Here is a 21567-nt window from a genome sequence, read left to right on the forward strand (position 1 = left end):
GGCTGCAGGAATCTCTTCCCCAGAGAACATCTTCAGGTAATTCAGAGTCCCTTTGCCTTTCTCAGATTCCAGAGCCTCCACCTTACCACTTACATTCTCATTCCTTCACTCACCAAGCATTTCTTATGCACTTACTATGTGTTAAGCACTGCGGGGTGGCGGTAGGGATGAGGTGGGATCCAAAGCTGGAAAATCCAGATTCCCTGGTCTTGAAGACTATTCGATTGTTTAGGAGAGGCCAGGCAAATGCATATACAACTGCAGTACAAGGTTTTGTCTTGTAAATGCCATTAGAAAGCGATGAACATAAAAAAATGACCAGTGTAGAAATAGATATGAAAAGCATTCACTATAAATTGTTGCATGAAAAAAGCACATTACAAAATAGTATGTATATTATGATCAGTTCTTTAAAAAAAAATCTATGCATGTATGTTCGTATATAGTCTGGAAAGTAATATAATGGTTATCTCTGAGATGAAATTACAGGTGACTAAGGTTTCTTTTTGCTTATTGCTGTTAGCTGACTTTATTACAAGGAACATATACGAGGCTGCCACAAAAATGTATATAAGTGGACAATTTGGTCAATGTTGCTCAAGCAGTAGTTCGCCGTAATCAGAAGTGTCTGGACGCGGATGGGAACCACTTTGAGCACCTCTTGTAATTGCAGAAGTCAGACGTGACTTGTATTCATCTTTTGTTATCGGTATACATTGACTATTACAATTTTAATAGTTTTCATTTCTTAAAATGTGTATACATTTTTTGGCACCCTCTGTATTTGTAAATGTATAAACCAGTATGTTTAAATGAAAAAAGGATCAAGGAAGGAAGAGATTGCCAAGCATTCATCTAATTTGGGTGGGTTTGAGGGGAGCGGGAAGCTATGGACTAGGACCGTGGCTGCTCGGAGGAGGGGGCAGTGCTGGAGGAGCTGGGCTGGGCTCAGGGCACGGTTTTAGGTGATAGGGCCAGCACTCCCGGGCTCAGGAGCAACATGGGGAGTGGGCAAGGGACAAGCTCTGGCGTGGTGGGGAGGGGGCTGGAGGCCCCCACTCAACTGAGGTGTATGGTAAGGGCATCGCCCTGTTTTCTTCTTCCTCAGACTAGTGGAATAACTTTTCATCCTTTTTACTGCTGTCTAAAACCACATCCCAAAAAGCTCAGAAAAGGTCCCTTTGTCTATTACAAACTCTACAAGGAAGATCCTGGTCACCCCAGCAGTTAATAAGTCACTGTCACTGATTCAGTCTACGAGGAAGGTTAGCTGACCTCTCCTGACTGCGCAGCTTTAAGCTAAGCACCATGGGACACGGAAGGGTTCAGGATCTGATCGTGGCTGCATAAGGACTCAAGGAAGGCTATACGCATGCACTTACAGTAGTCAGGAAAGACATCGTCTTACTGCTGGGACCTAATCTGAGTGGGAGCCACATTAAGGGAAGAGAGGGCCTGAGGTCCAATATGCAGGTGCCAGTCGCCCAGTGTGCACTGCTTTCCCACGTTCTCACATTACCCTGCTCAGGTCTCCAAGCACTGCTCAGGTGGGTCAAGTTGGTTTTGTATCCTCTCCATACAGGTGAGGAGACAGGCTCGTGTTCTTCCCAACTGGTGCTCTTCCTGACCACGTACTCCTCCCCAGCCTCCCTGGAGGGTGACAGGTGCCTGCACGTCACTCCCTGCTGGCACAGCCCCGCCCTGGCCTGGCTCCCTCCTCCCCAGGGCTGGCCTGGCCTCCCCTTCGAATGTTCCCTTCATCCCCCTTAGCAGCAGGGGCAGTCTGCAGGGTGGGCCTCAAAGCTGGGCCTCGGAGCAGGCTGGTTCAGGGGAAGAGGGCCAGGCTGGGCTCTTTTCATAGTTGTATTTAATTTTTAGTCCCAAATCACCTGTTGATGTGGGCAGTGCATCAGAGCAGTGCCACCCCGGGCAGTGTCTGCACGCCCACTCACAAGGAGGCCGCACACAGCTCCAGCACAGGCACATGAGCGTGGGTCACGTTTCCTGAGCTGCGTGGAGCACAGGAGCCGGGTGCTCCAGGGCCTTGTCCTGTGTAGCCCTGTGTGAGCTCCCCGTCCCGAAAAACAAAGCTGTGGTCCGTGCTCTTGCTCTAATGCCTGTCCATAGCCTTATTCCTGGAGTGAGCGCGCAGATAACATTCCTCTGGACCCAGCCCTCTACCAGTCAATGTTTTACTAACCTTTCTCTTCTCCTTCAGGCTTTAGAAGAGGGATATACATTTTATTACTTAGCAAGCCAGTCTTCTGTGACTTCCACAGGAGCTGTCTGGGCTGGACTGCCTGGTGATTGCATATCGCCCCTGGCTGCTGCTACTAGTAATTGCTGGTTGTTTCCTTGCCACACTCCAAGATTTACACTGGTAGAGTGTGAGCTGGAAAGGGTCCCAGAGATCATTAGGCCCTCCTCCTTTCATAGAAGGGTAAACTAAGACTCAAGAGGAATAGTGATTTGTTCAGTCACTAGATAAGTGAGTGCTAGAACACTTACGTGGCCCCAGTTCTAACTGGTTTGAGACCAGTGGTTCCACCAGTGACCCAGCAGGCAGCCATTGGCCTCCTACCCATGCCTTTCCTTGACTGGATAAGAGCAGCACTGCCCAGAGGTGGGCGTGGGAAGGGGATGGCTGGGGCAGGAAGCCTGGCATTTATGTGTTGACATGTACTTATTTGTAGCCTCCTCCAAAACTGCCCAGTGGAGTATTCAGTCTGGAATTTCAAGATTTTGTGAATAAATGGTGAGTCGGCTCCTTGTTCTCTGGAAGAGTACCCTGGTTTTGTCAGGCTCCCCACCTCAACTTGGGAGCATGGCTTTGCTCTTTCCCCTCTCCTGTGATCCCTTCGGCTACTGCCCTTCTTCTAGACTTAGGTGGCCTGACACAATAGCAGTGGGCAAAATAGCAGCTGCTTTTGGCGCTTGCTCTATAGGGATTGGCATATTGCCTCTTGACCTTAGTTCAGCAAACATTTAACCTACTGTGGGCATGACCTTGTGCTAAGAACAGGAAGGTGAATAAGGCTCAGGCATCCTCAGCGCCTCTAGGGTGTGGGGAGGGCAGGCAGGCAAACAGAAGTCATTGGAGTTAGAGCCAGCTCCTGGCAATAGTTTTCATATTATCTTTCTTCCTTTAAGCTTAATAAAAAATCCTGCAGAGAGAGCAGATTTGAAGCAGCTCATGGTAAGTCCACTTATTTTAGATTCTCCTGTCAGTTATCCATCCAGTACTTCTTGAGTCCTTTCCCTGCTCTGCCTTGACCACTGCGGTCCAGCTGACCCTGCAGCTGCAGGATACCAAGTCAGTCTGTGTCTCCCCATCAGTTTGAAGGAAAAGCAGGGTGGCCCTGCAGCCCGAGGAGTCCAGGGAAAGGGCCAGCCCGCCCCTTCACGGGGACAGGGTCTTTTCCTGATACTGACCGGCTCACCTTCCATTCAGCACCCTCCCTAAGCTGCTCTCCACTTGCCTCCCCTCATTTGGTGGCAGTAGTAGGGGGAGGAGTTGGGCAGGAATACTGCAAATATCTGAGCTCACATGCCTCGGAGAGCCTATAGGGTGTAACACACTTCCAAGTCCATCATTTCCTTTGTTCCTTCTCATTACCCTGTGGGGCATTGAAGGCAGAGTGTGAGAGCAGGCCCAGAGCCTCACACTGGTGTGCTGGCGGAGCCAGGCAGAGCAGCCTGCTGCTGCAGCTGGCCCGCTTTCCTGGCCCCACTGCTGCTCAAGAGCAGGTTTCAGGAGCTCCTTCCAAGTGTGGCACAAGCTCTAGACCAGGGGTGTCCAAACTGCGGCCCGCGGGCCAACTGCGGCCCATGATCCATTGTTAATTGGCCAGCAGCAAATTCCAAAAATATATTTAGTTTACTTAAACCAGGTGAGGCAATATGTACTTCACCTCAAGTGAGTGTCCCGGCTGTTTGTGTATTTTACCGCATCTGGCCCTTGGTGAAAAACGTTGAAAAAAGTTTGGACACCCCTGCTCTAGACCCACCAGGACTCTTGCATTTTCCTTCTTGGTAGCTTTTTCCCACCTTCCTTTCCATTTCCTCACACGCAGGTTCATGCTTTTATCAAGAGATCTGATGCTGAGGAAGTGGATTTTGCAGGTTGGCTCTGCTCCACCATCGGCCTTAACCAGCCCAGCACACCAACCCATGCGGCTGGTGTGTGAGCATTTGCAAAACAGCACAGAGCAGGTCCCCTGCCCAGTGGCCTGCCATGTTGCTTTCGGGCCTTGTTCCCATGCCCGTCTCTGTTCACATGTGCATTTATTTCACCTATGACAAAGGATGAAGAACACAGCATGTGCCAAAATTTTATTCGTGTCATTTTGAATATTACTGTATTCTTGTTACTATTGTTATTTCCCTAAGTAGATTGGCTTTGTGCTTGGGGCTATTTTTGTGTATGTCGATGATCAAAACATGCGCAACTTTGAATTACAGTGAAACTTTGGTGACTGTGGGTTGTCATTCTTACTGAAAATTGCACTGCTTTCCTCACCGTGACTGGCTGGCTGCCTGTATTCTGGGGATTCTTTGACACTTGGTGGTACTTCATTCTTGCCAGGCATACCTTCTTTCTACTTGAGGAAGGAGCCTTGTAAGATCTTTCACAGGCAATGCATGTGAAGCATGCTTTGCTACTATGAAAATGAGCATCAGAAAGTGTTTATCATGTTATTTTATTATGTTTTTGCTTTTGGTGTAGAATTCAGCAATTTCCATCAAAATCTAGCCAGAGCCCTGCACTGCCATGATAATTGGGGCTTACCAGTCTACTTTGATGATTTGTAGACTTCTGGTTGTACTTCTATATTTATTTTTAAATATGCTGTGTGGGATATTTAGTGGTATATGTCTCTTAAGTTTGGATTAGTGTTTCTAAAATGGAGTTACTTTGAATGTTACAAATGGATCAAGGCATTAAAATGTATGAGATTTCTTTCCCCGATCCAATTACTGACGCTATTGTAAACAACAGTGTGTATAGTGCCTAAAAATTGTATGAAAATCCTTTTAACCATTTTAATCCAGATGTTTAACAAATAATCTCTTATTGTAATAAATATACTAAAGTTAAAAGGCTGATAGGTATTTCTACTTTTGTGGTAGGATGTTCAATGTCTCTAGCACACAAGAAATCAGATGATTTAGCCAAGCATTACTTTGAGGATAAAGATAGGAAAGAGGCTGGAAGGTGAAATGCCACCCTGAGGATAAGTTCAGTGCTTTGGACTAATGGGGCTTCCTGTAATCCCTATCTTTGGATTTTGTCCAACTTGTCTCAGCGAACACCCTTATCTGTGACTCTGCCAAGCAATTTTTCTGTGGATAGATCCCATGTATTCCTTCCATCTCTTTCTATAAGGGAAAAGCAGTTGGCAAGGGCTGGCATTCTCACAGGAGCGCCTTGCTGGTGGCCAGGGTACCTGGCTGGCACTGGAGCCGTCACCAGGTATGGTCTGTCCGTGCTATTTTGTTTCACTGAGCAATGGTTTCCTCTTGCACCAGTTATACTTTACACCTTCTGGAGAGCAGGAATGTGCCTGGTGCTGGCTTTGTCCTGTCTGCAGCGAGGTCACAGAAAACAAGGTCATGTCCCAGCTGGCCACTGGTACCTTTTCCTTCTTTGAAAATTGACTTTTGAAACTTGAAATACATGTTAGGCTGCCTGGTCAGCGCCTGTTCCCCCATCTTCTTTGAAAGGGCAGGTTATAGGAAGCCAAAGTAAATATGTATTTAAAAATAAAAGGCCTACTTTGTTTTCAAATTAAAAACAGAACTTGGGTAAACCTCCTGAGCAGGTAGTTCCCTTCTGAATCTATCAGAGCTTGGAATACAAGCTTGGAATTCAGAGCTTTAAAAACTGGCCAGTGTTGTATATACTGCTGCCTGAGCTAATCAGTCATTTTGTTGTTGCTGTGAGGCTAATATCTGTTCTAAGTCAACAGTCTAACTTACACATTTTTGACATACATTCGGGCTGAGGTTTAAGACCCACACCCTCCTCAGACTGTGTCTTTGCTAACAGAGAAGATGCCACCACTACTGTGAATGTCTCATTTAAATGTACAAATTGCACCCGAGGAGGAAGGAATGGCGTACCCTGGAGTTACAGCCTGGACCTGAACGCTTTCATGCTTAGTGTTTTTTGAGGAGTGTTTTTAAATTCTCTGTTCATATCCAAAGGTACTACATTATGAGAGGCAAAAGATTTTTTTCCAGTAATTACCAAGAACGATCATTCTCAAGAAGGATGTTCCCTGCATCAGTCTGTTTTGAGTTCCCCACGCCAGATTCCTTCCTCAAACTTCTGAGACACCAACAATAGTTGGATTTTTCAGTGATATCTCAATACCTCACAGTAACCTGTAAAAATTGCAAGAGCAGATGTGAGTACTGTCGTTTCGCAGATGAGAAAGTGAGAGTTGCAGAGAGGTGAGAGAGCAAGCGATCAATAGTGGTAGAGCTAGAATTCCTAGCCAATTTTCTAGCTCTTAAAAACCCATCCTCATATTTTAAATTAGACCCCCAAAATGTATATCTTGATGCTTTTCATTGCAAAACTATCTTCATACTGTTTTCCAAGAAACATGCTCATTTACACTTTCAGCTATTTCCTGTAAGAGTAGTTCAAAATAAAACTCAAAATAATGAAACGATGATTAACAGATATATCCATGTTCTCTCTTCTGGAACAGTTACATAAGAAGTTCTGCTTCAAAAGGTTCTTTGTATTTTGCTTGGCTTTTCTGTTACTTGGACAAAGCAAATTACTTTTATAAAGTTAACCAACTACTTAATTGTGTATTTATTATTCAGTAAGAGTAAGAAATGAATCGCACCTTCAAATATCAAGTTTTAAGAATACTTATTCTGTAATTGTCATCTCTTTATTATAAAAATCCAGTTTCCCAAGCATAGTTATTCCTTTTTTCAAAAAACTTTTATTTAAGTGTGTTTTTCCAGGGCCCATCAGCTCCAAGTCGGGCGCAGCTCACAGTGGCCCACGTGGGGGTCGAACCGGCAACCTTGTTGTTAAGAGCACGGCACTCTAACCAACTGAGCTAACCGGCCACCCCTCATTATTCCTTCTGTAAAGGCACATTTTCTAAGTCCAGAAATACGTTTTAAACCATCCGTCTGTACTGTTTCCCCAGAGGAGGAACTGACCTATTTCCTTGTTGCTATTTGGAAACCAGCAAGCTGCATGAAGGCGATTTATCTAATTTATTTCTAAGCACATTTTACGATAGTGATGTCTCAACCTCGATGTGATGACAGTCGCACAAAGCAGTCTGTAGTGGGCAGTGTGTTGTGATGTCACTGAGAGATAGCAACAGCTTGTGCTCTCAAGTGGCTCTCTGTCCGCATCATCTTTCTCTGCTAAACTGGGGTTCTGCTTACAAGGGTTCAGTGGTATGCAAACAGCCTCTAATTGGTTTTCTTAAAAGAGGCATTGTCGATTGGAAAGGCTGTATTTACACTCTGCCCTTTTTGCAAATGCCAGACTTTCTCAATAGAATTTCGGAGAAAATTTTCTGTTTTGGACACAATTACTGCATCTGACCAGAATAGACACAGCACCACCCATATTGCTCAATGATCAGACATTGCATCTTTGCTTTTCTGTCACTGATTTTTGTTCAAGCATTCTGAAACTTGAATTATTGATGGAACCGTTTTTACAAGTACACATCCTCCTAAAGTTCTTGCTTCCCTGTAGAGCAGCCCATGGGACCCGTGGCAGGAATTCTTTGAAGAGCGCAAGTTCCTGAGACTTAGACATTTGTGTAACTACACCTGGCTCTTTCCCTTCAGGAATCTGATTCTTCTTCCTCCTCCTCCTCCTCTTCTGGCACATGGCTCCTTGTGCTCAACTCCAGTGTAGTTTGGTTGATTGATGCTTCATTGTCCACATGCACCAACATCTGCTTTGCCAAGGACATTATGGGTTAGTAGAAAGCACACTGGCCTTAAAACAGCAAATTCTTAAAAATGTTTTAAAGCCAAAATCTCAGTTGCATGTTCATTTCCAATATTTACCATTAGAGGTACGGGTACTTTCCTGTTTCTCCAAATTCTAACCCACTAAGCCTCCATTGCCAAAATGAGAAGGTAAATTCTCTAAAATGTTACCTGATATACAAATATGGTTCTTACGTAAGAAATATGCTGACTTAGATGTGCTGCTTTCAAATAGGTTTAAATAGCTTCACACACATCTGGGAGAAGAACTGCTAAAATATGGTGTATTTAGAAAGATGATTTTACTGATTTACATTGAGGGCCTATGGTAGGTAAGGAGGGAATATGATGAAAACTAGAACTCACTTTTTGCACTATGCTTTGTAGTTGAAGCTACACTATTTTTGAACCCCAAACTTATTCACAGAGCAGTAAGAGTTTGACATATCCGTGCAAAGATCTCCATACACTCCTTGGGTTCATTAGGGTAACTAGAGAGGATGGATGACCAGGATGGTGGAGGTAATATAACAGTACCCAAATTAATAAGTCAAAGTGTAAGCAGCTGGTATAAAGGTGGGCTGTTCCCTGTCTAAAACAGTATTATGGAATAGACAATTTATCGAACTAGAAAATTCTTAACAGCACTTCCCAGAGTCTTTTGGGCTCAATAATGTGATTTACAACAGTTTTTGATCTCCAAGCAGCATGAAAGCAGAACAGACTTTGTCTTCCCTCCCTAGGCCCACACTTGATTGAGCTTACATCACGTGACTGTTCAGGTGCAGGTTGGGAGGACAGCGTCTCATCCCCTCTTCTGGAATTAATCACTGATTGGAGGGCCAGTTCTTCAACCTAGAAAAGAGTTAAAGGTGTTTTCCTGACTGTTTCACGAGGCCACTGATGTGGGAAAATGCTCCATGTTGTACAAGGTCGGCATCACGAGAGGAGTGAAAGCTGTAATCTCTGTGCAGCTCTAGAAGAAAGGGTGGGGCTCATAAGCTTCCCCTGCCTTTAAAGAAAATGAGCAAAGAAAGGCTGGGGTGTCCAGGAACTCCAGCTGAGCGAAGGATTCCACTCCCCCAGACCTAGCAGCCCTGGGCAGAAAACACCAGTATGCCCTTAAAAAAGCCAGCTACCATCTTTTGATTCCACAGAGGGCAGATTCCCAACACTTGAGCTTGTCTACCCAGTAATGAAAAACTGAAAGCAGGAAGAATGAAAGTGTTTCTGGGAGCTAAAGGAATAATAGGCTTTGGAAGTCATCGTCAACCCATTAGGTATGTGTACAGGTACTTTGATGCTATGAGAACATAAATGTCGGCCACCACACTGTCTTGAGGAAAAATGCTTACTGTTTTGGTATGTCACAGCTGTACAGTGCTTTACAAAGGGCGTTCATAACCCTCATCTCCTTTGGACTTAAAGCTCCTGTAGGAGGGTGCTGAGCAGGGATCAGCAGCAGCATCCCCGGGGGCTGAACTGCACAGGTCCGGGAAATGGTCCTGGTGGCCCCAGTCTCCACTGCCTGTCAAGGCCGTGGGGTCAGTACCGCAGGGAAGAAAAGCTATGGCCACTGCGACAGGTCTCCGCTCGGGCCCGTCTTCGCAGATCGGGCGAGCGTGCGACGCTTCTGGCTTTGCAATGCCAGAGCTGTTTCAAGCGGCGGCAATACAAGTGTGGAAACAGTGGCCAGTAAATGCTGCAGGAGCCGGGGAGGAAGAGGTCGGTGGGAGGTCGGTGGGGGGCACGTGCGTGTCTGGGGCGTCGGGTATGGGAGTGAACCTGCCCTACGTGCAGCCTGCTGGGCGTCAACCTAGACCTGCAGGATCGAGGTTCTGAAGTGGGTCCCTGACCTCAGAACACGCTCTCCAGGGGACTGTTAGCCACCAGGTCAGCCCCCCGACGGCCAGGTGACGGGGGGTCACCGGCAGCAGCGGCGCCGCAGACGCCAGGGTCAGCGTAGAGCCGGGCGGCCTGGGGCAGGGGCAGCGGCGGGTGGGCGCCGCGGAGTCACCTTGAGCCGGTTCAGCTGGTCGTGCAGTGCCGCCTTCAAGCGGAGCAGCGTCTCCTCCTCCTTCCGCAGCTCCTGGAGCCGGCTGAGCATTGCGTCTCCTCCCGCCCGGGCCCTCCACGCCACCCAGTCGGTCAGGCGCTCGGTGATGACGCCACGGCCCCCACGTTCCCGGAAACGGAAGTGGACCGGGCCGGCCTGGTGGCACCTGAGACGGTACTTCCTGCCCGCTCTGCCGCGGGACAAACCCGGGTTTTAAACGAAAATACCGACTCGAATGGTCAGGATTCCTAAAGCACAGGGCGCTGGAGCGGTCAAGAACCCGGAGATTAAAATGGTCAAGTATCGACTATCAAATGCGTCAGTTGAACAAGAGGCTATTTTAACGCCACAAAACCTGCAGACGCATTTGAAGGCACGGCCGGTATCGCCAGCACTTAGCATGTGACACGCACCCTCCTGGTTTTCGTGGGAAAGGTTTCCCGGCCACCAGAATGTATATCCCAGGAGGTCCGCGCAAATTAGAGCATGGCATTTGAACAACGCTAACAAATTGGATTGGGAGATGCTGTCTTTGTGTTGGGGAACTGAGAGCTCTAGAATCTGCAAATGGGACTGTACATCACCCTGTGGATTTTAGACTGCTGGGGGGTGGGGGGACATCAGGGTCCTGACATGGGACAAGAGTAGGGATCATGTAACTCTAGGGTGAAAAGACATTGACAGAACAAATTAAAAGCTTTAGCAAAGAATACTTGTGGGTCCATTCCTCTACAGCATGTCTGGTCAATCATCTCCTAGTTGAAACCACACAAGGGGTTTTGAGATGCTTCTGGCACTTTCAAGGCCCAACACTGAGAGTGGCGAGCACTTCCTCCAAGAGCAGGTCTATTCCAGTAGGTTGTAACATTTCTGAGAACTGTTTCTTACTGCTGCACCCCAAAGTATGTATTGACTGCCCTCTTGTGGTTACTGAAAATGTCAAATCTTCATGGAATTTTTGTGGTTTTTGGCGGTGAGGCTAAATTCTAACAGCTGTGTATTTCTTAGACTAGTCTTTTAACCATCTTTCTCAAGACGTTACTGTATTTTGATGTGCGCACTCTTTTGCCCACATTTATGAAGGGGAAATAAGGATACCCATTATATATGGGCAGTACTAATTCTGTTTCCCTGAAAACTTGGTCCAGAAACACAGGAGCGTATTTCATTATACACGGCAAAATATGGTACTTACAAAACAGATTTTATATCCAAATTTATAGAACACACCTTTCCATTCAACAGCATGGATTTAGTATAAATCCAATGCTCCATTTCATACCAGACTGTAACAAATGATTCACACAACACATCCAACAAGTCATGTTTCTCCTTGCCTCTTTGATCCCTTTATTCAAAATTAGCTGTCCAAAGTGATTTGACTTTCATGAAATAAACAAATTTAAGTTTATGCCACAGGCTTCTTTTCTTCTGTGGTGGGTTTCTTTTCTGCAGGCTTCTTCTCAGCTGCCGGTTTCTTAGCTGCAGCTTTTTTCCCCACCAAAGGCTTCTTCTGCTTTGTAATGCCAACAGCCTTCTTTCCTTTCTTTCCTACCACTGGCTTCTTGCCTGGAACCCCCTTCTCATCTGATTTGGCTTCTAGAGCTGCTGCTGCTTTATCCATCCGGAGCTTGTGCTGCAACAAATTAGGAAGAAAATCTAAAAATCAAATCCTCCTAAAAATTAACGTATTAGCAAAAACCAAATTATCACTTACATTCTTGGCTTGGCGGAGAATGGTGTTCCGGCGCATGGTCTTTGCATATGGGTTTAGCTTCAACATGATTCTCAGGTTTTTCAGTGGATTCTTCTTCAGGACTCTGCGATGAATCTTTTTGCTATCAAAAGATAGATACTGGATTAACATCCACATTTAAAAACTAACCCATTGTATGAGGTTGGGGCAAGAATTACTGTTAAGTATCACAACTTTACCGTGGTGCTCGGAGGGCTCTTTGAATCTCTGGGCTTTTCAAGATTCTGCTAAGGTCTGTATTGAGCATCTTGTGCATGGGAAGGCTGAAAGAAAAAAGAAAATGTTGATAATTCATGCTCAATTCTTATTTCTCGTGTGATTGACGGAAGCACACGAACCTCAATAGTCATGTAAATATCCACAATATAAACATCTATGTTCAATATGTGAGTATGAAGAACACTTACTTGTAGTTACTCTTGAGGGAGGCGGCTTTACGCCACGTGCCATACAGCTCATCTAATTTGCGGAAAGCACTTTCAGTCCAAATGCAGAAACGGCCCACATGCCCACCAGGAGCAAGTTTCAAAATGTTCAGTTTGCTTACATTAAGCAGAGTAATTCCTTTTAAAGGGAGAGAGAATTAGGGCACGTATATTTCAACAGAAGAAACACAAATTATCTTTATGGCTTATGTGCTACCTAAGGTACCTGAGAACTATCATTAATCATGCAGTTTCAATCACTAATGATACACGCATTCACCCAAGAATCAGAAGTTCCACAAAATCATGTTTCAGAATCACAGACCATAAAGTAGAATCTCATCATAATAAAAAGCTGGGTAAGCTTGCATAATATAGGCAATCAAAACACGTTGGCAATCTAAGAATTACCAGGGATGTTTCTGAAGGCTTTGATGATGCCATTGTCCTCATTATAGATAATGCAAGGTCCCCTGCGCTGGATACGACGACGGTTTCTCATTTTGCCCTTGCCAGCTCTCATTCGCTGAGAGGCATAGACCTACAAAGTGAGAGGATTTAGTGTTCTGATTAAGATGATCCCTGTAACAGATCTTCATAGTTAAAAAAACCCATTTTTACAGACGATTCAACAAAATAGAAATGACTTGCCTAACATTAAAACACAGCCATCAATGGCAGTCAGGATTCAAACTCAAGTAGAGTTATGTGCTAGTATGCATAGACAGTGGTGTATCACATAGCCTAGGTGTGCAAGTTACACCACCCAGGCTTGTGTAAGCACGCTATGTCCACATGACAACAAAATCATCTAAAAATGCATTTCTCAGAATATATCCCATTGTCAAGCAGTGTAGTGGTTCCAGAGTCTCTGCTCATGTCCACTGATGTTAATACTGTCCTTCAATAATCTTTAGAAAATTAAATTCTGACATGATTTGTGAAGGATTACCAAACTGTAAATGTGTCCAGTAAACTTACCTTTTTGATATCATTCCAGGCCTTAAGCTTCTTAAGAAGCAAAACAGCCTCCTTGGTCTTCTTGTAGCCTTCAACTTTATCTTCAACCACCAAAGGAAGTTCAGGAACTTCCTCAATACGATGACCTAACAAAGCCAATCAACATTGACCTGGTTACCCTGGACTTTTTGAAATATCAAGAAACATTTTATTTAACCCAGGAAAGCAAAATGGTATGCAACATGCCAAATCAGAACTTCCACAAATATCATGTGTTTCAGAAACACGGACCAATGAAGTGGAATCTCATCATTTTGACAGTTAAATAAAAGAATAGGCAACAAGATGACGTTTTAAGTTGAAGTTTTCTAATATATTAAATCACTGTGTTTGAATTACTTCCCCAGTTACATAATATTCACTGATGACTTATTTGTTAGATTCAGTTACAACCACTATTTAGAAGGAAATTTGGGTACTCTAGGATAAATAGAATTTACACAGGCTATTAACACGAATGAAAAGTTCAGGTGAAGGGGAAAAAGTGTGTATTTTATACCAGTCCTGTAATACAAAATATCACAAACCTTTAGACATAACCAGCGCTGGTAAGGCCGAGGCAGCCAAGGCAGAGCAGATGGCGTATCGCTTCTGCGTTGTGTTTACTCTGCGGTGCCAACGGCGCCAGGTTTTAGTTGGTGCAAACATGCGGCCTCCACGACACATCTATTTTCCCAGTTAAGAACCACATTTTTCCAATGTTAGGAATTTAAAAAGGTTATGTCTTGCTCAGTAACAATTGTCATCATCCTTCTGAACCAGCTTACTGACAGCAGGCAACTGTCGCTGAGAACAGAGTATGACGCAAATTACGACATCATGGCAAGCAAAACTTCCTAATGTCAAGTTCCTATTGTCTTTAATATTTGACAAAAAAATTTTCCAGATTCCAAATCTGTGTAGAGCAACCTGGGTACTATTAGCGTCTTCAACACAAGTATTTTCAAGTTACTAACATGAATAAACCAGGTCACGTCTGCTAAATTCCATGATGGCTGACCAATTTAGGTAGTGACGCAAAGGATACATTGCCAAAGGCACCCTGGCCAGAACGATGAGTCCCACCACCTCGAACTCTGGGAATTCGAGCTACAGCTCTGCCAGTACCCCACGACTCAGCACTGGTTTGATGACCTGAAATTGGAATAAATACAAGTTTCAGCTACCCAACCATACCAATACGACTATTATGTATAGTGGCAAACAGCATCAGAACATCCAGGAAAATCATGAGATTCAGAAACACGGACCAATGGAGTGGAATTTCATCACTGCTGTTAAGCAGCTCTTAAAATATCAACCCATGAAAGATCTAAATCCATACCTGCTAATTCACTGACAGCATACGGCTGTCTATTGTTTTTCCGCAAGTTGGTGTGAACAAAGTTCACAATATCCGGTCGAATGGGAGCCTTGAACACAGCAGGCAAAGTGACATTTTTGCCAGATGATTCCCCCTTTTCGGAGTACACGGATATCAGCGGACGAGCACACGCCTGGGAAAAAGGAAAAGATGTTTATCTTGACAAGCCATGTCACAGGCACTCTTCTCATGTGCCAACACTACCATTAAACACCCAAGTTACTAGACTACGGAATTTGGTGAGGTTGACAATCCTTAAAGCTAAAACAAAGGCTAAGTTACCAACATATCAAATCTATGAATATCAACTCTTACACCGGAAAGACACTTAGAATCAAGTTCTGCTACATAATTTTATTTTCAAAGAGAATGGTTTAAAACTGTCAAACCAGGGCTTACAAAGCAAAATGGTCAAAACCATACTGGGAAGTTTGAAAATGCTTTTTAAAGCCACCATCTCCACTCTTTCATCCCAAACGTCAGCAAACCTTGCCTACCACAGCTCCACCGCACACGTCCACCCTCACCCTCCTTCGTCTGATTCTAAACACATCTTCCAAAACTTAGGAGTCAAAACACCTCCAAAGACCACCCGAAAGTAAACCTTAGTCCCGAAGATGGCCTATCCAATCTGCTCCATCTCATCTCCCCTTTCAGACGCACTGCTCCCTACACACAGGGCCGTACCCTCAGAGGGACCCCGTCTTCTCCTGAGAGGTACTTAGCGTCCTCCCCTCCCTCAGGCCACCTTCTCCAAGTGTCCCTGGTCACTCTGTGTAAAACCTAAGCACCGCCCCAGCTCCTGGCCTCCTGGAGCTGGTCTCTTTTTCCCCCACCAAAGGCTTCTCCCACTTAAAGCACCGTTTCAAGCCCAAATGCCTCCTTCCCAACCCGTGCCCGCAGCACTACCGTCCGACGTCACCATGTAATATTTTACCGAACTCAATCACTATCCAAGCAGGTTTCTTTGCCCATTTCGTTCACTGCACTCATGTCCCAGACCACCCCACGCTACACACAGACGTTACTTGTGGAAATGCAGTACGTTCAATGTTAGCCACGCTATGAGGTGTCGGAGTTAAAAAACTTAGGAGGGGACAGCACACAACAATTTTAAGGTCAAGAGGACCGGAAAGCTTTTTATAATGGCAATCCTTAAGGTGAAAGAATTCGAAATGTGGAAATTAACTTTCCTTTAACAAAATCTCTCAACATATGGAGTATTCTTTACTAATTAGCACATGGAAATAAGCCCAAAATCGAATCGCACCACGATTCGGTCCGAGGCCCCACGAACGTGCAAGTCCTCAGTACAGCCCAGGCCTCCTGAGATCAAGGAAATTTATTAGTCCGAAGGTCGCTCTGCGCCCACGAACGATCCGGGGTCGTCCCGTGCTGCTTCCAGGCGCGCCCCGTGCCGGACTCCCACGTTGCCTCTAAGATGGCTGCCGTAGAGCGCAGAACCCGGCTCCCGGGAACAGAGGCCTTTGGTCCTTGTCTCCTTTTCCTCGACTTCTCTCCTTCAGATTTTATGCCCTGAACCCCGACCCATTCCTGCCGAGCCCGAGAGCCTGGCAAAGCCCAATCGAAACAACTTCCACTCACCATGGCGGGCAGAGGAGACGGCCACGCTCCTCCCGACCCGGAGGCTCCCACAGGAAAAGGAAAGGCTTAGCACAACCGCGTTCTATATGTAACCTTCCCCCACCTTGCTCCGCCTCAGAACCAATCCAGAGACATAAAAATGCCTCTCTGCCACGCTAAAAAAATAAAAAACAGGATATTCTTTCTTCATATGCATCAAATGACGGTATCTATTGACTTCCCAGCCAACAATAGCGCCTAGAAACGAAGGACTCCTTTTCGCGGACTAATTCATAAGTGGGCGTGGCCAACTCTCGCGAGACGTGGTGTCTTCCTTTCAACTACTGTAATATATTTTAATTTTTTTCATACGGAAATGGAAAATTATTGGCACAGGGAAAACCGCTGTGTGCCTTAAAACAAAAGTTTAACTCGTGGACAAACGGGACCTGTTGGGAGCCGTGGGGGTGGTAAAAGTAGTCCCGGCGGGAAGGGTCAGGACCCCGGGCGTCAGCGTCCGGCGCGCAGTTCGGTTTGGCGGTTCAGCATCTGCCGTCAGACGGAGGCGGGATGTGGGCGCGAATGAACCGGGCTGCTGAAGACTTTTACACCCGTCTCCTGCAGTGAGTTGTACCCCTGCTGTTGGCTAGGTTGCGAGGACAGCATTACGCCCTCGGGGTATCTCGGTCCCTGCCCCAAGCCTCTTGCGGCAGCTTTAGAGATTAGCGTGTTGTCAGTGCTCTGCGGCGCGTCCGTGAAAGGCTAAGTCAGCCTTCCCGGGTCCGGGAGTTGAGAGGAGGCGGGTTATCTGCCCCAGTGTGGGGCTGGCTCTGTGGGGCTTGGTGGTAGTCCAGTTCAGGAGAAAATGCCCGTACGTTATCAACGGAGGTGGAAGGTGACAAGTTTTCCCAGGGACACTGGCTTCGTTCTAATGATGCGTACAACTTGCAGTGTATTAGAGGCGCCTTCCGGTACACACGCTGCAGGTTGGCATCCTTCGCTTGTTTGAAGCCTCGCTGGTGTGAAACACACTGTTGTAGCCTATGCGAGATAGTTACCACGTGAGCTACAGCTGTAATGATAACGTGATGGGGCGTTGGCTTTGTAAAGCTCCTTTAATTTCTCTGTGCGCTGAGCATCCTTTTATTGGGACAGTGACGTACCGGTACCGAGGAGGATTCTCTCTAGTCCTGCATCCAGTAGTTCTCACGTTTGAGAATCACTAGGAGAGCAGTCAAAGCGCAGATGCGGGCCCCGCCTCTAGGGTTTCTGATGGTTAGATCTGGGGGCCGGGCGGGGCCGGGAGGGAGGGAGGGGGGGAGGGAGGGAGGGGGGAGGGGGGGAGGGAGGGAGAAAGGGAGGGAGGGAGGCTGGCGGCGAAGGACTTGCCTCTCTAACGAGTGACAGGTGAAGCAGGTGCTGCTGGCCTGACACCGCCCTTTGCGAACCACTGATGTCATCTAACCCCTTAGTTTCTAAATGCCATAACTTGTCATTGTTTGTTGCTTTTCTCCCCGCTTGCAAAAGTGGTAATTCTTGTCAGTTTTTTGATCACTATCGAAGGAGCACTAGCTTTTTTAAACTAACGACGTCTTGAATAGCTTTCGAAATGAGAGCCTATAGATCGGTTTCATTATTTTCATTTTTTATTTTTTTTTCCGTTATTTTTGTTAACTGCCATATATTTCATTCCATGGTTTGAGAAATGTACACATGCTTGAGAAATGATTGTTGCATGATCGATTGAATAACATCCCTGAGTTATACCTAAAAGACCAACATCTGTAAGAATAAGTCACAGTCTTGTCCAAAATGGCACAAGCGAGTCAGCCAGTCACTGATAGGCCTAATCTCCCCTGTTTTTATCTCAGTAAGTCAAAGAGTAGATCAAAAAATAATTGTTATTCTGAAACAATTCCACCGGGTTCCTTTGGGTCTCTGAGGATTCTGTCCTCTTTTAGAATATAGAGCAGACTGATGTGCGTTTTGGTATGTTAATGGTTTATAGTTGACATGCCTTGGGATCACTATTTTGAAACTTTCTTGACTGACATGATAATTATTAGATGATATCCTACACTTTTGTTTTTACATTTTTAAAAGGAAACTGTTTATCATCGCCAAATTTACTAATATTTCAGTAACAGCTCATAAAAGTGGAGGGAGGATAAATGCTTCCATGTTACCCATAGAAATCTACCGCCTGGGATCTTCAAACAACTTCTGTGTGGTTGCCCACTGAATCAGTGACAGATCGAAATCCAGTCATTTTTTTCTTTCCAAAAGTCATGTGATAAGTTACATTTTAATAGTGGCTAGTAATGTGTTTTAAAAAATATAAGAGTAGCTGTCGGTACTCTAATTTCCTGCTGCCTCTGAGAAGCCATTGCGTTCTGCTTTTCTCACTTGTGTCTCTCCCAGAGATGAAGTGATGATTAACTTCTAAGTTTAAATGACAGAATACTACGGTATAGCCCTGTTTTTTCACATGTGGTTCTGCATTTCAGGGAAGTTGATGAAGAAAAGAAAGGAATCTGTAAAGATCCATTTATCTGTGAGGTATGAAAAACTTATTTGGTTTTTAAACATGATTCAGTAATCCTAAAATTGTGAGTTTTTAAAAGTTCGGTTTGTTGAAGTTAATTTCCATAGAGTAAATGTCACCCTTTTAGAGTTCGGTTCTATGAGTTTTTATAGATTCATCCAGTCATATAACCAGTCACATAATCAAGATATAGAACATTTCTATCACCTGCAAAAAATCCCCCCATGTTCCTTTATAGTCAACCTTTTCCCCTGCTCCCTGTCCCTGGCAACCACTAACCTGTTTTCTATCTCTGTTTCCTGTCTCCTGTTTTGCCTTTTCCAGAATGGCATATAAATAAAATCATTAATGCGATATTTTGAGTTCTTTTTTCCAAATTATCACATAGTATGTAGCCTTTTGGGTCTGGCTTCTATCAATGAGTATAGTGTATTTAAGATTTATCTGCGTTGTTGTGTATCAGTAGTTCATTCCTTTTTATTGCTGAATAGTATTCCATTGTATGGATGCAGTACAACTTGGTTATTCATTCAGCACTTGATGGATACTTGGATTGTTTCCAGTTTTTGATAGTTATCAATAAAGTTGTATAAACATTCGTGGACTTATTAAACATCTAACATATGCCAGCTGTTCCATAGATTAAACTCCCCATAAAGTTTAATCCATAAAATAATTGTACTAAAGCAAATTATATACAAAAAGACTAATCTATGGAGAAATAGTCATAAATGATAGTGTAATATCCATATATATAAAATACATAAAAAGCTCTTTAAAATCAATCAGAAAAAAGACAACCATAAGTGAAGGACACAAATAAGTAATAACAGAAAGAAAAATACAAATATAGTTATCTTTCACTATTTGAATTCTCACTAATCAAACTTAGGAATCAAGTATATCCAGGTAAATGTATTAATCCATCCCTATCTGAATTCTTGCCACTTGATACCTATATTAGTTTCCTCGCGCTACTGTAACAAAGTACCATAAATTAGTTTGCTTAAAACATCAGAAATTTATTTCACTGTTCTGAAGACTAGGAGTCTGAAATCAAGTGTCAACAAGACCTTGTTCCCATTGAAGGCTCTAGGAAAGGATCCTTCCTTGCCTCCTCCTAGCTTCTGATGGTTTCCAACAATCGTTGGTGTTTCTCAGTTTACAGACACGTTAATCTCTAATCTCTGCCTTTGTCGACACCTGGTCTTCTCCCTATAAGTCTGTGTATCTAAGTCTCACCTTATAAGTACACCAGTCATTGGATTTAGGACCCCTCCCTTTAATCCAAGTTAATCCTCACCTTGATTACATTTGCAAACACCCTATTTCCAAATAAAGTCACAGTCAGAGGAACCAGGAGTTAGGACTTCAACATATCTTTTGAGGGGGACGTAATTCCAACCACAACAGTATTTGAAACTCAAGAACCTAGATTAGAGTGACACAGCATCCTTTGTTCTGTGAACTTGGTTTCTAAATGCTTCAATAACCAAAGTAAGAAATTAAATAGATTTAAATAATGAGAAATTTGTCAATAATAAGCATATTAGAAAGTGTTCACCTTCATTCGTGATCAAATGAAAATTAAAACAATACTATTTTTTGCTATAATAAAAATAAATGAAAATAGTGTGTTGAATAAGTGATAGGAATGCAAATATGTGGGTAAGATATATTTGAAAGGCCATTTGACACTATCAATATGATTTTATATATTCACCTTAAGAAAGTAATTCAAGATGTCCATTACCAATTGTTCATTATAACAAATAACTTGAAACTACCTAAATGTCAAACAATGTGGAGTTAATTATATGATGTTAGAGCCACCGTACTACACAACCAAGGAGCATTTAATGGCATGGAAAGTTCATGTTATAAAACTATTAGAATATTCTATTTTATTAAGCAAAAGCTTATCTAGATATCTAAGTAACAGATACATTTTGATTTAAGTAGATTTATTTGTATGCCTGGAAAAAGATCTGGCAAAATATATACCAACAAGATTAATAACAGTAGTGATTACTCTGGCTAATAGAATTATAGGTGAATTTTTTAAAAATCTCTTTTAGCTATCTATTTTCAAACTCTTCTACAATGAACGTGTATTGTCATTGGAGTAAAAAACCATGTATTTCCTATAAACTGATAAAGTTCTAAATTCCGTAGTATAATCAGAAGAAAGGATAATATCTAGTAAAGGGTTAATTTTGTGGTACATGATAAATACAATATGATTAGAGGAAAAGGATGTCAGTGTGATCCTAATCAAAAGAAGGCTTTACCAGGCAGGATGCACTTCACGGGACCTTGAAGCGTGTGTAGCTACAGATGTAATCTTCTAAACATGAAAAACAACAAGCGCAAAAAATAAATGAAATCTTACTTTTAAAACATGTCTTATTCAAATTCTCCTTTCCAGTTACTTGCAGAGACCTGGTTTTTATGTTTAAATATTTGTACGTGTGTGTGTGTGTGTGTGTGTGTGTGTGTGTGTGTGTGTGTGTGTGTAAAACATCGCTTGACGTTATCTGTTTTTGATAGGCTGATGTCCAAGTGCAGTTGATCAGCAAAGGCCAACCGAACCCTTTGAAAAATATTCTAAATGAAAACGATGTAGTTTTCATCTTGGAAAAAGTGGTAAGTATGCTTGAGCTTGTGGTTGTTTAATTCTTAATAGCCAGATTTGGTTTTGTGGGAATCATCTCAAATGTACGCATTTTTTAATCATAGTTATGAAAGTGGATTCTAATTCCTTTAGGAATAAGTGCAGTGCTATCCAATAGAAATATAATGTGAACCACACATCTACTTTAAAATTTTCTT

The 21567-nt window shown here is 43.8% G+C and overlaps 4 protein-coding genes across 4 annotated transcripts in view; 2 read left to right on the top strand and 2 right to left on the bottom strand.

Moving 5' to 3' along the window:
* The window catches only part of MAP2K1 (mitogen-activated protein kinase kinase 1), a 71817-nt gene extending 66713 nt beyond the window's left edge, over nucleotides 1-5104 (top strand). Inside the window, exons 9-11 of the mRNA XM_081049336.1 lie at nucleotides 2694-2755; nucleotides 3151-3196; nucleotides 4074-5104. Of these exons, the coding sequence (XP_080905462.1) occupies nucleotides 2694-2755; nucleotides 3151-3196; nucleotides 4074-4187 (222 nt within the window). The 3' untranslated portion in view covers nucleotides 4188-5104. The remainder of the gene's footprint in view (nucleotides 1-2693; nucleotides 2756-3150; nucleotides 3197-4073) is intronic.
* Nucleotides 5105-6685: 1581 nt separating this feature from the next.
* Nucleotides 6686-10316, bottom strand: SNAPC5 (small nuclear RNA activating complex polypeptide 5). The gene is made up of 3 exons (XM_081049337.1): nucleotides 10004-10316; nucleotides 8752-8841; nucleotides 6686-7949 (listed from the first exon to the last, which is right to left on the bottom strand). Exons 1-3 carry the CDS (start codon nucleotides 10091-10093, stop codon nucleotides 7836-7838), a joined length of 294 nt encoding a protein of 97 aa, XP_080905463.1. The 5' UTR covers nucleotides 10094-10316; the 3' UTR covers nucleotides 6686-7835.
* Nucleotides 10317-11214: 898 nt separating this feature from the next.
* RPL4 (ribosomal protein L4) lies at nucleotides 11215-16490 on the bottom strand. The gene is made up of 10 exons (XM_081049335.1): nucleotides 16212-16490; nucleotides 14568-14739; nucleotides 14271-14377; nucleotides 13771-13909; nucleotides 13205-13329; nucleotides 12635-12764; nucleotides 12206-12362; nucleotides 11978-12061; nucleotides 11760-11880; nucleotides 11215-11678 (listed from the first exon to the last, which is right to left on the bottom strand). The coding sequence occupies exons 1-10, from the start codon at nucleotides 16212-16214 to the stop codon at nucleotides 11451-11453; spliced, it is 1266 nt and encodes a 421-aa protein (XP_080905461.1). The 5' UTR covers nucleotides 16215-16490; the 3' UTR covers nucleotides 11215-11450.
* Nucleotides 16491-16508: 18 nt separating this feature from the next.
* The window catches only part of ZWILCH (zwilch kinetochore protein), a 31666-nt gene continuing 26607 nt past the window's right edge, over nucleotides 16509-21567 (top strand). Inside the window, exons 1-3 of the mRNA XM_081049339.1 lie at nucleotides 16509-16813; nucleotides 18698-18749; nucleotides 21286-21381. Coding sequence (XP_080905465.1) covers nucleotides 16761-16813; nucleotides 18698-18749; nucleotides 21286-21381 — 201 coding nt within the window. The 5' untranslated portion in view covers nucleotides 16509-16760. The remainder of the gene's footprint in view (nucleotides 16814-18697; nucleotides 18750-21285; nucleotides 21382-21567) is intronic.

This window comes from Rhinolophus hipposideros (genome assembly GCF_964194185.1).
Source record: "Rhinolophus hipposideros genome assembly, chromosome: 5".
Taxonomy (NCBI): Eukaryota; Metazoa; Chordata; class Mammalia; order Chiroptera; family Rhinolophidae; genus Rhinolophus; species Rhinolophus hipposideros.

Bases quoted from the DNA above. Each gene is read 5' to 3' on its own strand.
- SNAPC5 (XM_081049337.1), bottom strand. From the start codon at position 10,093: ATGCTCAGCCGGCTCCAGGAGCTGCGGAAGGAGGAGGAGACGCTGCTC. The intron at 8,842-10,003 runs GTGACTCCGCGG...ACTCTTTTCTAG, and splicing joins ACCAGCTGAACCGGCTCAAG to GTTGAAGAACTGGCCCTCCA. The intron at 7,950-8,751 runs GTAAGCTCAATC...TTGGCAAAGCAG, and splicing joins CACCTGAACAGTCACGTGAT to ATGTTGGTGCATGTGGACAA.
- RPL4 (XM_081049335.1), bottom strand. The intron at 13,330-13,770 runs GTTTGTGATATT...TGGCTTTGTTAG, and splicing joins AGCGCTGGTTATGTCTAAAG to GTCATCGTATTGAGGAAGTT. The intron at 11,881-11,977 runs GTAAAGTTGTGA...ATCTTTTGATAG, and splicing joins AGAGCCCTCCGAGCACCACG to CAAAAAGATTCATCGCAGAG.